The sequence below is a fragment of the Perissodus microlepis genome, chromosome 4, assembly GCF_051167445.1.
Source record: "Perissodus microlepis isolate ML-2025 ecotype Zambia chromosome 4, ASM5116744v1, whole genome shotgun sequence".
Taxonomy (NCBI): Eukaryota; Metazoa; Chordata; class Actinopteri; order Cichliformes; family Cichlidae; genus Perissodus; species Perissodus microlepis.
The window spans coordinates 2,298,848-2,316,425 of record NC_140464.1 but is presented as its reverse complement, the minus strand read 5'-3'; the positions used below and the strand labels follow the sequence as shown (position 1 = coordinate 2,316,425).

The 17,578-nt window shown below is 42.6% G+C and overlaps 1 protein-coding gene across 1 annotated transcript in view; it reads left to right on the top strand.

Moving 5' to 3' along the window:
• Window positions 1–121: 121 nt before the first annotated feature.
• LOC146387993 (xylosyltransferase 1-like) overlaps window positions 122–17,578 on the top strand; it is a 40,782-nt gene continuing 23,325 nt past the window's right edge. Inside the window, exons 1-3 of the mRNA XM_084925062.1 lie at window positions 122–635; window positions 11,490–12,042; window positions 15,493–15,659. Coding sequence (XP_084781188.1) covers window positions 351–635; window positions 11,490–12,042; window positions 15,493–15,659 — 1,005 coding nt within the window. The 5' untranslated portion in view covers window positions 122–350. The remainder of the gene's footprint in view (window positions 636–11,489; window positions 12,043–15,492; window positions 15,660–17,578) is intronic.

Here is a 17,578-nt window from a genome sequence, read left to right as displayed (position 1 = left end):
TATTTCACTGCAGCATGTGATGAAGGGTGCAGCTACTGGATGGGGGAGTCGTACAGATATGTATCCACAGGCAGGAAGGATTTCCTGAGTCGTTCACTGGTGCATTCGGGGAATCTCAGACTTTCTCTGAACTACTGACGGTAAATGGCCGCATGAGGGCCTCTGCGTCCTCTTCACCGCCTCCAAAACTCTCTCCTCATTTCGAGTCTGTGCCAAATTCCCTCCTCCTGCTCTCTGCCAGCCAGTAGCAGCTCTCTGGCCGCGGAGGGGAGCATTCACACCCCGCTGTCGGCGTTTAGCGGATGGAGCTCTCAGTCTGAGTCTGACCCGGAGGGAGGGAGGAGGAGAAGATGAACGGTAACCCGTGCGCCCGCAGGCTGGCCCGGCGCTCCAGGTCCGCGCTGCTGCTGGTCGCCGCTCTGGCCGTCCTGCTGGTCCAGACTCTCATCGTGTGGAACTTCAGCAGCCTGGACTCCACCGGCGGGGACGGAGGCGCCAGGAGCCGGGAGAAGAGAGAGGACCGGACCGGGGGGTTCAACAAAGCCGACAGGGAGCACCCGCGGAAGGGGCTGCAGAAGAGGGGCGACCCGCCGCCGCTGGTCGGGAAGGCGGCCGATCAGCAGCAGCTGCAGGCGGTGGGTTTGACTGATGTGCCCTTCACGAGGCGCTTTAATCAGATTTTTACACGCGTGTTTTCGGGGAATGAGCCGAAGGAAGCCGCATGGCAGCCACGGAGAGGATGCTGCAGCTGCTGCCTGTTGTTTTGGCTTTCCCGTCAATAGTTTGCCCGCTTTCGTCAGGGAGATGGGTCTGTAGGCCAAAGTTAATTTAAAAAACAGCCAATTTAAGGTGTCGATTATTGGTGGCTGTGGCAGGTTAACTGCGCCACCTTCTCATTCGTAGCTACAGTTTAAAAACGTATCAGCACCAGGTAATCAATTCATCACTTTAAGCTGTGAGCCTCAGACAGTTTCCATTAACGCTTCATAACAGCTGATTGCTGTGACAATGAAATGAAAACTACGGGTGATCACGCGCTTTATTTATTGTAATACCAATGCCGAATTAAAGATCACGCAGACATTTAAAAACAAATGCCCCCAGTCTTGTTCTACAATCTAATTTTAAGGGTCGACAACCGAGAAAATGTGCAAATGGCTGTTTTTGTTGTTGGAGTTTGGTTTGGCAGCGTCTCACGTTTTAAACGTCATTTGTGTTACTTTCAGCGTGAAAGGTCACCGTGTTTTTTATGAATCTGTTCATTCTGCAGTCCCGTTTAAATTTCTGGTACTTTGGTGTTTTTGCACAGAATGAGGTTTGGGCCTGAAATGCTCTTCGGTTTAGGTTTTTGCGGTTTCCTTGGTAAATTTAAAGAATTGTACTGACACTTGAGGAATTTAGGAAATGATTAAGCCAGTTTTGGTTAAGAGAAGTTGCTCCCCTGTAATATTGGCTTATGAAATATGTTTATAAAGGGAAAACATAACATTTAATATTAAGTTAGAAGTAAAATGAACACTTTTACTCCTTAAAGCAACTTTTTGGGTGTGAGGTTTTAAAATTAAAGGGGTCCTCAAATTAAGCTCCCTTTCCCTCATAAATTTTAATCACATTTGAGGAAATTACTTAACAACTTTTATTGGTGGAAACTGGTCTTGTGTGTAAAACTTGGTAATTATGACAAAGACACAGCTCATCAAGTGAAAGCTTTGGTGATGAGTCCATTCTTGCAACAATAGAACTTTGTGTAATTTTTTCATCATATTTTGATAAACTGTTTCATTTCGAGCTCTAACACCTATTTTAGTGTCATGTAATTTTGCACAGAATCAGTAGTTCTTAGAGGAAAATGTTCTAAGCTTGGATTTTGGGTTTCCTTACTAAAATTAAAGGATTGTCGCGACACTTAAGGAACTAGGAAAACAGATTTAACCATGTATTATTAATGGAAGCCGGTCTGCTCTGATATTAAGTTGTAAAATGACTTTTACAAATGAGGCTTTGTGTAGGATTTCTTTAGCAAACCTGTATTTAAGTTTTACCCGAAAGCTAAAATTTAAAGCAGTTTTACCTTAAAGGCAAAAACCAAAAATCTCTATTTTAGTAATTTTCTGTCTTCTCACATTCATAATTAGATTTCCATCTTCATCTCCACGTGAATGCTCCACAGCTCATTTCAGGCACAGCACAGTACTCGTTATCATCCTGTTGAGACTCCTGTGTTTGTATGTTCAGAAAAACCTGTTGGGATCCAGCTGTTCTCACATGTTTTAATGACATGGATGTACTGTGTGTGTGTGTGTGTGTGTTAGCAGGAAGCAGTATCCCATTTCCAATAAAATATCACTTGCTGGAACTCAGTGAAAACAGCCTCCTCCCCCTGAAACACTGAGTGTGTGCTTTTATGTTTATCTTTGTGAGAACATGTTGGCCCGTTCCTTAAAAGCTGTTTGATAACTAAGAGTAGATGTTGGTGTTGTTCTAGAAAATACATGACGTGTTATCCGTGTCAGAGAACAAGAATGTTTACGGGGTCCAAACAGCAACAGTCTGGACTTCTCGGGAGAACACTGATAGCGCCGATTCACTGAAGAGCACTGTGGGAGTCTGCTTGTGATGGTGATGGTGGGGTGATTGGAAAGGTACAGGACTTACCCCATATTCTGATCACACTGGAGGTATGACTGTAATGCTGAGCCTGTATTAATGTGGCTGTTGATCCAAGTCGTTCCTCTGTATGAGTTGGGAGGATCCCGGCATCCTGCGACCTGTCTGTTACAGACTTGGACAGGTCAGCCTTTCTGTGCTTTAATGACGGAAATAAAACAAGTATATTTAATTCTTTCGTTACTCAGAAATGTCCTATTTTAAATAGTTGGCAGCCTTCAGAAACCTCAATGTTTACATGCAGCGTTATCTACTTTTCTATCATCTGAACTTCCTGTCAGAGTGGAGCAGAGCCACCAGGCCGCGACTGTTCGGGCCAGAGTTGAGGCTCGGTGTGAAATTTGTGGTTTTTATTGTTTACTTGGTTTCCCGTGTTGTAGTTGTGTGTCTTATTTTGAAAAAAATATTTACGCATTACCGTAGTGACCAGAGAGCATTAAGGGGCTGAGAGGAGGATGTTACTCTCAGTGTTGTTGGTGCATTTATATTATCTGACATTAAAACGGTCTGCGGCGCAACAAAGGTTGGGGACCGCTGCAGTGGTGATAAGCCTTAAAATTACATTCTTTCCAATGGCCAGCAGGAGGCAGTGACTCTGGTTTCAAAAAGATTTCAGGTTGTATAGAAGTCTGTGGGAAAATGACCCTACTTCACCCTCATCTATGAGCTCAGTAAACACTTTCCTGATGACCTTCTTGTCTCAGCCAGTAGTTTAAAGAGCTATTTAATACAACACAATCGTGATTTATTAAATTTTTGTCCCATTAGGTTAAACAGGAGCTGCTTTAGCTTTTTAAAAGAGAGTTCAGCCTCATTCGTCCTGTTTCAGTCTTGTTTCCGAGGGGACGGCAGCTACATGAATGTTTAATGTTTTCATTAAATATTTTGGGTCTTCCTGGACATCAAACCTCAAAAAGATTTTTGTTGTTTTTTCAGTACAAATCCCCAAAGTTTTTATTTTTATTTTTTTAAAGGTGAGTGTTTTCTGGCTTTTTAACTTTTCTATAACATTAACCGCTGGGTGTTGGAACAAAACGAGGATAGCTAGGAACCATCAGACCTGGGCCGAGTTGCCCTTAACCCTGGTTACATTTCTATCTGGGCATGTGCAGAAACAGGAAACCTGCTTCAGTGAAACACAATCATAGTAGTCACGTATGAGTGCGGTCCTCCACCTCGAAGGTGTGATGAATGTGGGAGTCGTGTCACTGTGGCGCCTTTCAGGATTGTAGTGAACACACTTGACTGGATGTTATAAACGAGGCTGCAGTGTGTTGGACACACACACACACACACAGCCGTTGCTGGAAAGCTGAACACTGCTGGTATTTAAACTCTGAAATCTGCAGTTGTGTCTTTGTGAGGACTTTGACATAAAGCTTTCCCAGGTTGCTGACCACAGCCTAATCCCGATTCTAACCTGAACTCTTAAATCAAACGTGAACCCTCAGAAAGCCCCGTGAAGCCGTCTGTGCGCACACGTGTAGAGTGCTGACCACACTGTGCGTGTCAGAGCCGATACACATACTAACAGCCAGGTCAGATCAGATTAGAGGATTTCTTTGGATCACGTTTCTCTGATGGGATTTATACTTTCTAATCTAGTTTAGATTGTACAATAATCCCTAAATGCTGTGTTTGTGTGTCTGTGTGTCCTCGCTTGTATCTCTGCACCGAACATTGTTTAAAAAAGGAGAGTGAGGACAGTTTAAGAGAGTGAGGACAGTAAGGTTTCAGATTAGGAATCTGTCAGTCTGCCTCTCTGATGTATGCGGCTGATTGTCATGAAGATGAATGTGTGACGCTCAGGAGTCTCAGATATCCTTTAAACCAGCTGTAAACCTGTGATGGCCCCAGAATGATGTAAAATATTTGGGTTTCAAATAGAGCTGGGCGATATGAGATTTTTTTTCATATCACGATATGTTTTTTTTTTTTCATTTCAGGCGATAACGATATATATCACGATATAAGCCAAATAACTATATTTGTAAGATTTAAATGTGCCGTTGCTCACAAGTAAAATGTGAAATAATCAGCAGCTTGTTTTGATTTAAATATTTATTTCCCATAATAAGTTCAACAGGGCAGATGTACTTAAGGAACATGAGACTTTTTCAGATAAATAAAGGAAAATATTGCAAACTACACAAAAGGCAGCTGCTAAAGCATTTAAGTTTCAGAATAGAACAAACAAAACAGACTAAATTGTCAATTCCACTTAGAAACAAAATATTCATTCTAGAAATAAATATTAGTTTGTTTTACAGAAGAACAGACAAAATTGACTAACTTTTGTCAATATCAAATAAACTGAGAACTAAAAGGAAATTCTCAATCTCTCCTTGTTGTATAGCTTAGCTTTTCAAACAGTTTTAACAGGTACTCTAGTCTGACAAAAGCCAAATGACGAATTAGCGCTTCCAGTCAGAGACTGAGCTGCACCGCTTTATTGTATTTCCAGACTTGCTTTCGGCACAATTTACAGTGCGCGCTACTCTGTTTTTTGTCTGACTTGAAATAGCCGAAATACCTTCACACTACAGAACTTCTGTGGCTCTTCCGTTCGACAATCTCTCCGGCGTTGGAACCATCATCTGTTTTCTCTTCGGTAACCTTCGGTCACGCTCGGTTGATTTTTCTCTAGTCGGCGCACTCCTTTCCTCCATTGCCCGGGCGGCACGGCGGCTGGCTGCTTCCCAAAACAAATACACATGTGAGGCTTGGCACTTGTGCTGTATGTAACAAGTCACGTGATGTGACGCTGCGGCTGTGATTGGTTCGGCTCTGCACTACTTAATTTGGATTGGCTGTTTTTTTGTTTTTGTTTTTTTTTAAGAGGACAAGAGCGGTGAGGCCTATCGCAATAGTTTAATTTTTCTATCGGGAAAAGTTAATTTGCAATACATATCGTTATCGTTCTATCGCCCAGCTCTAGTTTCAAACCAATAAGTTGTTCTTAACAGACACAAAATGAGACGGGAGCTCTGTACATTTATCTGCCGTCATGTCAATATTTTCTACATGGATTTGAGATTATAAGCTAGTTTAAAAACAAACACGTCTTACCTGGACAGTGTCTTATTAAGACTCAGGCAGAACTCGACATCGGCTCTGTTTTTGGACTTGGTTCAAACTGAGTTTGAGTTTGGGTCATGATGCCATTACGTAAATATTCTAGCGTTGTTTTAAGTTTTTTAAACATCATAATGTTGAGATAAGGGCTCTGTTCCTGGACTTGGTGACAGATATTGAATCTTGATCGTGGACTGGTTTTGGTCTTGGTTCCTGACTCATTGATGCTGACGTGTCTCTATTTTTGGACGTCTTGACAGGGTCGTTGGCTCGGGGGCTGTTTTTGGATCATCAGTGGTTCCATGATGTTGAGATCAGGGTTCTGTTCCTGGACTTGGTTCATTGTGAAACATTTGGGGCTGTGTTTTAGGGTTGGGTGGGGGCTTTCCAACACCATGATGATGAGATCAGAGCAAAATCTTTGGACTTGATTTCAAAGTGATTTGGGAAAAAGTAAATGTTATAATCTTTGGTCCTGACTCTGTGGTGTAGATGTTGCAGCTTTGTTTTTGGACCGGGTGTTGGACTTTTGTTGATTATGGTAATTTGCACAATGATTTGAGATCAAACAGTCAGGTTTGATCTAAGGTTTGCAGACCCTCTGTTGCAGGACTCTCCTAGTTATTAAAGATGATTTGTTTGACTCTGATTGTATATTTGTGCTTACAGATGCAGAATTAATTGGGATGATCTGTCTCTCTGATGCTGTTAATGATGCATATACATTTATTTTAAGGAAAAACCTGCAGAGTCTGATAGCAGTGCCTGAAACCAGCAGAGCAGCTGCTTAGCATAACACAAGTAAATTGATGCGATGGTCCAGATCTAATTCAGTATATGTGATTTAGCAGCGTAGACTGCTGTCAGAACCATGAAGCTGCTTTATGTTTTTCTGTATTTTCTTTGATATAATTCTCAGTAAATCTGGCATGGATGGATGTAAATCCCTGCTGTAATCCTGGGGCGCCCTGTTGGTGCCGGGGTGGTTTCAGCCAGGTTTCACAGCACCATCCTAACCCTCATCACAGTCCATTTAGCTTACTTTCTGTCCATCTGGCTCTGGTTTTCCTTTGTCTCTCAATCTCTCTATTTAGACAGATTACTCCATTCATCTCCTTTGGGACGTGATGCTCTTCTTTGTCGGTTTGTTTCTTCTTTTTTTTGCTTTGGCAGACTGTTTCTTTTTAAAGATGAGATAATGATCATCCTGTATGGATAATAAATTAGCATTCCTAATCACGCTTAAAAAAAACCCAAAACTGTCACTCAGTATCATAGTTTACTAAACTATGATGAATCTTATTATTTTACTATTCCCATATTATTGTGTATTTAGTACCAGCATGTATTTTGAGCTACAGTGCACTTATTGCCAAATATAGCAACCTGATTACTCAGATCTGTTTATTCAGGCCCAAAAAAATCAGAAAAATCTAGCTTTAAAAAAAAAAATCAAAAAAACACCAACTGTCTGCCATTCACACCATTGTATTAAGAATGGGCGAATCTGAAAAATATTTTTAATTCACACATCTGGACGTGGCGCCGTCAGAGGGAGAAACGTTTCTCCCTCTGACGGCGCCGCGTCCAGATGTGTGAATCAACTTTTGGGGATTTACTTACCTGGATGATTGAACATGCATCAAGATTTAATTCATACAATATTCACACAAATGTTTAACAGTGAAGAACTGACAGTCTGGTTTCAAAGTTGGTCAAACTGTATGAAGTAAACTAGAACAGTATCTTAAATAGGATTATTTTTATTGTCACGTTTTGCTGCAAAAAGATGAGGTTGGCTCTTACACTCGATTAAACAAGGTAAACGTTAACAAAAACAAATTGCGGTGGTGTAGGAGACTCAATATCATAATCCCATTACCAAGCTATAACATGCTATTCCTACAATCCCATTTCCTAAGTTGGGAAGTCAGTGTCCTGACTGGTGCGTTGAGGTTTTGCAGAAATGTGACCCGGAAACATGTGAATGTGGCAATCATGGCAATCACACAGGCCTGGGGACCAGGCTGCAGCCATCTGGCAAACAACTGTTTCTGGGAGAAACACGCATTCGCCACAAGCTGGGAATTAACTAGTTGTGTGGCAAACGTTTTTGAGCTTTTGATGTTTTCTTTTTACTCGAGAGGACGTTCACATGAGCTTGTAGCTCATCATTTTCTTTAAAGCATTTCGTATGTCTTCTGTGTTTTAGGCTCCACTTTCATGCGGAAGTGAAATGATCACAGCTTGAATTCAGCATGCATTAATTAAAAAAGACATTATGAAGATGCAGTAGAAAAACTAGAAACGTCTGCGTAACGGCTCTCGCTGTGAGCCATATAGAAATCTACAGGCCTTATGAAACGTACCATCTGTGAGTTAAAACATCTCAGGCACCACGGAAGCTCTTTGCCAACCTTTCCTGCTTCATGGATGGATTTGTAAACATGACCAACATAAGGCAGCCTATAAGATTTTCACTGCCCACCAGTCGGCATTTTCCCGCAGGTATACTGAGGGTAAACACACCTACACAGGAGCTTGATTAATGCATAACCAGAGCTGTGTACAGATGCAGCCTACAGCCATGTGAAAGGGCTCTTTATCGCGTCATATGAAGGTGTTTTCTCGCTCTGTCTGTCACAACACACCAAATCACTGCTGCCAAGAAAACAACAGCCTCTTTCTACCCTGCCTGTGGGGGGCATTTGAGCAGACATTAGAGACATCATGTACTGGATATTTGGTCGTTGGAATCATTAAAGAACCATTTGATATGAAAAATGTCCATTTCTGTGGACGGATGCAGACTTTGGTCCGAACTGTAAAAGCAGCAACAGAGACCTGTGGGCTCATTCATAAGACTGAATCATGACTTTATTGTGATTTACTGGGTGATAATAAAGGGTGAAGGTGGCATTTGATGTGAACTGTAGGTCCGTTAGTATCCATGATCATTCTGTGGAGAATTGACTAACTTTGTAGTAAGAAGTAGAAGTTCTGATGTAAACAAACGCCTGCATTTATCTTTGCATGGTCACCTTTGCTGTGTGCCACAACCTTCGCTCACATTTGTGACTTTTGGACCTACATCGTGTTCCTGTTGTGTTGATGTCGTTGGTGGATGTAACAGACCAATCCCACTGGTGACCTGTATAACCAGTCAGGCTTTTAATCCAGTTAAATGTGTAAATGTAAACGTGGCGTTTCTAATGTTGTGGCTCACTGGTGCATATCTCGGAGCAGGTGTCTGTGCACTCTCGCCGTTATATTCAACACTTCAAGATCTTTTACAAGATGTAGATAAATATGAGGAGCACAGCAGCTTTTCGCTGATAGTCACACATGTGTAAGTGGCTGTTCTGCTCTTCCCTCACTTTCAGACATTCCCAGAAAACACCACTGCACATTCTTGTCACCACACCAGATCCAGGCATTCTCAGATTATCCTTATTAGTGTGAACTTGTAATCAACAGATGTCAGAGCAACAGGTCTCTTTCCTCCCACCCTTTCCCTGCCTCGCCCCCGGCGCCCGAGGGAACGGCCTCTCTTGTCTCTTGTGTGTCTCCTTTATCGCGGAGCAGCAGGAAGTCTGAAGGCTTCAATAGGAACCTGCTGAGAAGGAGAGCGGCTGAGAGCAAACTGACTCACACAGGAGCACCACGAGCAAGAAAGCAGTGACTCAGTCCCTCTGTGAGTGTAAAGAATGATGTCTTTGTAGGTAAGCGGTGGTATTTTAGCTGTGGCCGGTCTCCATGGAAAGCACGGCCCTCTGGGAAAAAACGCTCTGCTTTTCTTTGGAGGTGGATCTGTGAAGGAGAGACAAACTTGTATTATTGTGTCGAGCGAATTACAGCCTGAAACGCTCGAGGACATTTTGGAAAACTCCTGAAACGGCATCAAATCGGCCTCATTACAAAAAACATTTCATTTACAAACCTCTGACTTCTTGTTTGCACTGAAGGAGCAATATTAGCTGTTAGGAAAAACATCATCATCATCATCATACGCCAGTTTTCTACCTGCTGTCCTGCTTTTTTATGTTTGTAGTCAGTTTGAGTCATTTTGTTAGTGTTTCTGAGCCGAGTGTGTCGGCATCTTGTTTCTTTCTGATAATGTTTTTGTCTGTAAGGTTATTTTGTGGTTGGATGGCTGGCTGCTCCAGTCTGCATGCCAAATGTTCTTGGGTAAGATTCTTAACTCCAAGCAGCTCTCCAATGCATCCATCAGAATATGCATGAGTGTGAATGTTGGACAGAAAGCACTTGAATGGGTGAAGGAGGGATGTTGTATAAATCGCTGAGTGCTCAGGTGGAGTCGGGAAGCGTTATATAAGAATCAGTCCATTTCCCTTTGTTTTGTTTTTGTGTAACAGTTTTTCCTCTCTGTGGTCATTTTGACATCATTTGTGTGCGTTTGGGATTCGGTTGTTGTCACTCTGCATTTCTTTGAGGTTCTGTTTTGTTCCTTTGGTTGTTTTGTGTCTCTGAGATGGCTTTGTGTTTGTGGCTGTTTGGTTTTCATCGTGTTTTGGGTTTGTTTGGGGGGGGGGGGTCTTTGAGATCTTTTTGTGGTTATTTTGTGTTTGTGTGTAAATTGTTGTTGGCAGGTTAAAGAGTTTAGACGTTTTTCACAGTTTTCTGTTGAATTTCGAGACTTTGGTCCAGACCGACATATTTCAGAGGTCAGAAAAAAACCTCAGTCAGATGTTTCAAGAAAGATAACGAAGAAGGAAAAGCAGAAGTGTGTGTGTGTGTGTGTGTGTGTGTGTGTTGCCGCAGTGAACATTTTCAGCTCTCCTGCCATTATTATAAGTGTGATATCCAGGAATAAAACCTCCAGAGTACAGCAAGAGATAGATTTCACACACACAATCTCTTGCTGTACTCTGGAGGTTTTATTCCTGGATATCACACTTATAATAATGGCAGGAGAGCTGAAAATGTTCACTGCGGCAACACACACACACACACACACACACACACACACACACACACACACACACACACACACACACTCTCTCTCTCTTTCCTCTAAGCTGATATTACAGATGAGATAATGAAAGGTTGACTGAGAAGCAGGTGGCAAGAGCTGATATTACTGTCTTCCTGCTGGGGCTTAGTGTGTGTGTGTGTGTGTGTGTGTGTGCGCGTGTGTGTGTGTGTGTGCGCACTCTTTATCCTGGGAAAGACCGATATGGGGGAGATCTGTGGGATTAAAATACTCATCGAGGTCATGTGGCGATGCTGCTGAAACACAGATGCCCACCAGGCTCTGATTATAGCGCTGTGGACCCCGGCGTGTGGATGAGTCTTTGCTTCTGCTGTCTGTTTTATTGTGATGTGCAGGAACAACACTTTGATTCATTCCAAGGAGATAAACGAGCTCACGTGGGTGTAACACGTGGAGCTCCGTACATTTAACATGTATGTGAAGCAGGGATAGCCTAAAGGGTCCAAATGTCTTCCTGACTTGAGCTTTGCTCCCGTCCTGTCCAAACGTTCCTTTCTAGCCTCATCACTTTCAGATTTAGCTGGAAGTTATTTATTTCCTTGCAGCTGGTCCACGTCCATCACTTTAGTATTTGGATTCAAAATGACGATGCAAATTTATTTCTTGAAAAATGCATCATATAATTGTAAATGGATACACAGCCTGTCTTTGTAACTGTTAAAGAAGGTTTTGCTTTGATTTAATTTATTTAATTTTTGCTTTATGTAAGAACTACATTTGTCATTCTTTGCAGGACGTTTACCACTCGCACCGCCCCAAAGAGAAAGTCCGCCTGGACAGCAACAATAATGAGAACTCGGTCCCCAAAGACTTTGACACCATCGACAGCAACAGCAACCTGGGGGCCCGATCACATAGCCAGCGAGTGCCGGTCGGAAATGCCAAACGTAAGCTAGAAAAGAGCCAAGCGCAAAGCATGCTGGGAAAATCTGCCAACGAGGTCCTCAAGTACCCTCCCATCCAACCGAGAGTGCCGGGCCACAATCGCAACCACACCCACATCCGTAAAGCCCACCCCAAGCTGCCAACGGTTGCAGCGCCGGCTCAGGGGTCCAATCCGGATTCACCGTTCTACCAGACCAAGAAGCCGGCTTCTCCTCCGCTGCCGCCTGGTCTGGAGGTGAGGAAGGAGCAGCTGCAGTGTGAGATCAGCGGTAAAGAAGCCATTTCAGCTCTTTCCAGAGCCAAGAGCCGGGAGTGCCGGCAGCAGATAGTAGAGGTGTACTGCAAACACAAGGAGGGGACGCTGATGCCCGAGAAAGTTCCTCGCTACTGCCCCGCAGAAGGTAAGATCACATCTCAGTGTGTGCAGGTAACAACAGACGCGTTTCATATTATTCAAATAACCAACAACAAAAAACATAAACATCCTTAAATTTTAGGTTAAAGGAATGTTTTATACTCTTTATTTTCTGCTGCATAACTGTTGTTCAAACCTTCTCTTTGTGAGGGAGAGCCAATCAGAATAAGGGAGGTGACTGTGGGAACGAAGCTAAAACCGATGAGGATGAAGACGAACTGAGGACCTCTGAATAAAATAAATTGTTTTTTTAGAAAAGTGAGTCATAGTCATCCTCATTACTGTCATGAATTGGAATGTGAAGGGTGAAAAGCCCAAACGCAGGCTCCAGACCAATTTGATGAAGCAGAGGTTGAACAATCTGTTATGTTTATAAAGTCCAAGAATAAAACAGAAGGACACAAAGAAGCAGAGAGGCTCAGAGAAACGCATGAAACAGGAGGGAGGAAACAGCTGAAACTAATCAAAGACACTATACTGTCAAAATAAAACAGGAAGTAACCTAAACAGAACAACTGACACAGACGAAGACTCGACAAGATGCAGGAAGACACAAAACATCAGACATGCTAAACACTAACACAATCAGATTACAGAGATTACTCGACATTAATGGAGACATTAGATGGAGACATGCTTACTCTTACTGTGATTGTAGCGCATGTAGACATATTATTCAGTCTGAAAGAAACTAATGTGGCAAAGGTGATAAAATGTTTTGTTGTTTACATGACATCAGTTACAGTGAAGGTACCAGGGATGTATTGTCATTAGGGCTGCCACAAACTATTATTTTGATAGTCGACTAGTCACCGATTATTTTTGCGATTAGTCGACTAATCAGATCATCATCCATTGGACGTAAAACGTACAGCTTATTGCACCAGCAGCATCTGCTCTTATATAACTATCATTAGCTTACAGCTTGAAGTGTTTAAGGTGCTAACTAAAAATAAAGACAAGATGATAGTTTATTAATTTTTAATGAAATTTGCAGATTGTTTCGGTGAAGTTTAATAAACTCCTTGCTATTTAAAATATAACAGGACACCGGAGTAAATTCTCGAGCATCTCACACTTCTGATAATCAGCTGTCTGCTTGACGTTTATTCAGCTGTGTAAAAACTATAACTTTAATCTCAGCCAAACCGATTTACTCAGGAACAAATAAAATACTAAAAAAAACCCAAACAATAACATTTAAGTTATCTAAGTGACTTATATATCATGTTTAACCTGAGTAGCGAAAGACGGCGGTGGGTTTGAAAACGATTAGCCGGGAGTCCGGTGTTCTCACGGCTCTAGTGAGCCTAGCCCCCGGCTAGCTATCGAGCTAGTGGGTAACAGACGTCTCCGAAAACGTCGGAGCGCTTTTGAAAATATGTGGTGTCTTGATAAACTGAGCAGATATTTGAGGTTTACACAGCTACATTCTCGCCTGAAAATATGTTAAACGTTTATTTTGTGACCCAGAAAGAATAATAAGAGTAATATTAAAACTAACTAGCTGCCGCCATTGTTGGAAACTGAGCTGGGCTGCGCTATGAATTCTGGGACACAGCTTCTTCTTCTTCGGCGTTTAACGGCAGCTGGCATCCTTGTACATGCAGTGCTGCCATCTTCTGTTTCAGTCCGTTATTACACTCTTAAATCCTACCACTTATTCCTGCGTCTTTTGGGATCTTACAAAGCTTCAAACGACGCGTCGACTATTAAATCAGTCGTCGACGATTTTGATAGTCGACGTAATCGTGACTAGTCGACTAATCGTGGCAGCCCTAATTGTCATGCAAATCTGTGAAATGATTGTTCATCAAGCGGTGACGGTAACAGTGCCTGTAATCCATGCTTTGGTTTATATAATGAACATGTAGCTTGTGAGGAAGTATATGTATTTAGTATTGTTTATTGTTTGGTGTTTATGAACAGCCGTTTATGCCATCATAAATGGTGACATAATGAAGATATAAAGAAAAACATGATAAGTTGATGCATGTCTTTGTTTTTAATACGTTTGCAAATGTCCAAAAATACAAAACTCAGGGCTCAAAACAGGACGGAGACAGTTTGATCGTTTTTTCTTGACCATCTGAAGGATGGATGTGTAGGTGGCATCAAGATGAAAGCTGCCCACCCTCTTTGTCCGAACCTGGCATGAAGATATAAAAAGATTAATTTGATCATCTGTAAATTGCACGTTCAGTAATGTGCTCTACCTCCATGTAGCTGACAGCTGCGGTGCTGCGATCCATCGCTTGCAGTCTGCTCCGGGTGTCAGCGCGACTAAATTTCCACGTGTATGAGCACCTCGAGATTTATTCGTAGTCTGCATGTATTAACCTATGATTTTAGGTCTGAAATATCCTTTCATGTTAACATAGTGATTCATTTGTCAGCAAATGAATGGGCGACAGATTTAAAGACAGAAAGGACATGAACAAGTGGCTGCTTTGAAGTGGCAGATTGCAGTAAGTGGAAAAGGGATTTTTGCCTTCCAAATTTACCCTTTCAGAAACATTTTTAACTGAGCACGTGCCGTAGATGCAAAGAGGCATCCCTCACGGGTGCCAGCTCTATTTTCAGGGACTTGAAGCATGAATGGACACAGAGGAGGACGATGCTCATCCAGCATAATTACACCCTAATTAAACAAGCAGTTTGTAGTCTTATTTTTGGAAAGGCTGACTAATGATTTACTCAGGGCCGTTTGAGGGTTAATCTATATGATTATAGGTTGTTTTGATGACACACCAGTGGTTATATCCTCAGAGTGAAGCCGGGCAGGGGTTTGGTTTCAGATTGACAGGCATGCGTTCGGTCTTTTAAGGAGTTTGGTGTTTCTGTGCCCGTCCCTGGGCGTATTTGACGCATCTCTGCCTCTGCGTTCGACTCAGCCGCCTGATTACTGTCATTCCCCCCTCAAACTCCAATCCCAGCATGCTCCACGGCCCAAAAAGGTCACTAATTAAAGCCAAGCAAGCCAAGGCCGGCGGGATGATGAGGAGGCATTAGGCTGTCAGAGCGTTTGTATGTACAAGATTCGGCTCGACCAGCTGCAGACGGCATGACTAGGAAAGGCGGAAGTGAAGAACTGGAGTGAGGAATGGGCTTAGAAGTGACGCTGATGTCTTAAAAAGGAAACGTTCTGCTTATTTCCAGATCCATATTGGTGTTTTTGGGGTCTATCTTTGTATGACTGACAGTTAAACACAGCCCTCTTTACCTTACCTGTCTGAATTGAACCATCTTAGCATCAAAAAGCAGAGAAGTAGGAGGATGGATTTTGTTTGTTACTAATTGCTAAAAAAGAAGGACTATTATTCCTAAGACCATGAAACTCACCTGCTAGTGTGAAGTGGATGGGAGGAACACTTTTCACACAGGCAGAGATTCATGGATTTATCAGCGAGATGTTAACCGACCTCCTCCTGTCCAGGTAAAGCTAATGTGAACGTACAGTGGGACGAGGACGCCTCCGATGCTTCTCCGCCTGTACGGATCGCCTTCGTCCTGGTCGTCCACGGCCGAGCTTCGCGTCAGTTCCAGCGTCTCTTCAAAGCCATCTACCACACCTCACACTACTACTACATCCACGTGGACCAGGTAGGACTGCTGACCGTCGCACAGAGCAGGATTTTTTTGTAATATCTTAATTTATAATTTATAAACATAAATAAAACCTGAATTTCTGAACAGCAAACGTAACTGAAAGACCAAAAAAATAAGACTTGAACCAGAAGTCAAGGGGCCACTGGTGCACAGAGATTATGGTTGGGGACTTTGTTTTGTGCCCATTGCATTTTAGGAGCCCAGCATAAAGGGTTAAAGGGAGTTCCAGCTTTTATCCCTTGACTAGAGTCTAGCTACAGGTTTGGGACTGAAGTGCTGTTACAACCAGACTGTGTCCTCTGTGGGGGTTTGAACTTTTTCCAGTTTTTGAAATGGGAATGCTGGAGAAAGTTTGAGACTGGCTTCAAATGATCTGTTAGGGAGGGTCTCCCTGCAGGCTTCCCCGTGGCTGCACTCGTGGGTTTGCAGCTGCCCAGCTGTTTGAAAAGGCTGCTTTCAGTTTTCAGTCGTGTATTCCTCGTGAAAAGATCTAAGGTTTAGTCCGCGTGGTTGGTTTATATTCTTAGTTTTTTCTTGTATAAACAGATTAATTCACTTTCTTGTATATACCGCCTTGTTCTTTTGCTCAGGTACTTCCTGTTTGTGTGATCGAGTGCGCTGGGTTGGTAAAGGTCTGATTTGTTTTAACTTCAGGTTAAACTACTTTTGGAAGCACGTCTCTGCTCGGTTTGTTGTTTCAGCATTGGTGCTTTTAATTCTCGTCACATTTCTTTTAGATGAACTTGATAAAAAAGTCACGCTTGAAGACAAACCCGTAGGTGGAGCGAGGCGGGAATCCCGCTCTGCTACGCTGAGACGTAGTGGTTTGTGGTTTTGTGTGGTTTTAAAAAAGCAGGAAAGTATAACACAGGGAACAAAACGTAATTAATAATTAATAATAATGAATGCCGACACTGGGACAGAGATCTCACTTCTGCAGCAGGACTTGGACACACTGCAGCTTTAAAGAACAGTTACAGTCAATGAACGTCAGCACAGTCGCCTCAGTCATTAGTAGCTCATTGCTACCTAAACTTAACACTGTCGTAATTAAGACAACGATCAGAGAACAAACACAAACTGTAGTAATGATGGAGCACTCGCTGTCGAGCAACTTCAACAAGGATTCTTGTTTGTCTGGGTGTGACAGCGTTTTCTATACTTAATAACACTAATCCTGCAAAACATCTAAACTTAAACAGGTTTCTGATGTAAAGAATGCAGAGACTGTGTGTCATCTTAAGACTGCTGTTGCTGTTTTAGATCATGTTGTATAAGCTCCACTATAAATTGTATCTGTTGCATTTTTATTATGTTGAGAGTTTGCGTGGCTTCAGCCTCAAACAGGTCTCCCAGGGGAAACAGATTTCCATCTCTGTGGGACTTCCTGCTACAATAAAGGTTGAATAAATAACATTAACAGTCCCATGAGTCTGTGCACGCTCTGTTGCAAAGCTGTCCACAGTCCTAGCGAGCGCCCCCACCGCCGGGCCGTCACTTTATCTGAATCTGTTATTTTCTTCACGTCTTCAGTTGAGAAGCTTTAAAACTTTGTGCAGCATTAACCGGCTCATAATCAGACTTTTACATCATAACACGCCACTTTTAGGCAACGTTTCTTGTTCCCTCATTTAAACCTGCACCAAACAATTTAGCAGCAGTGACTGTAAAGCCGGCAGTATGATGCCCACTCCACATCTCGAGACGAATCCGACACCCTTGATTTCACTGTCTGAAAAATGGAGCTAAATGTGCGTTTATAGTGAGCTTTATAAATCCTGTGGAATGGTTGAGAAAGCAGTTTTGAAGCTCTGTCGATGTCCACAGTAACAAAAGTGTTTGAACTGCTGAAAAAAATCCATCTCCAGTGGATCCCGGGGGGGTGGAGCCTATCACCGCTGTCATATTTCTTA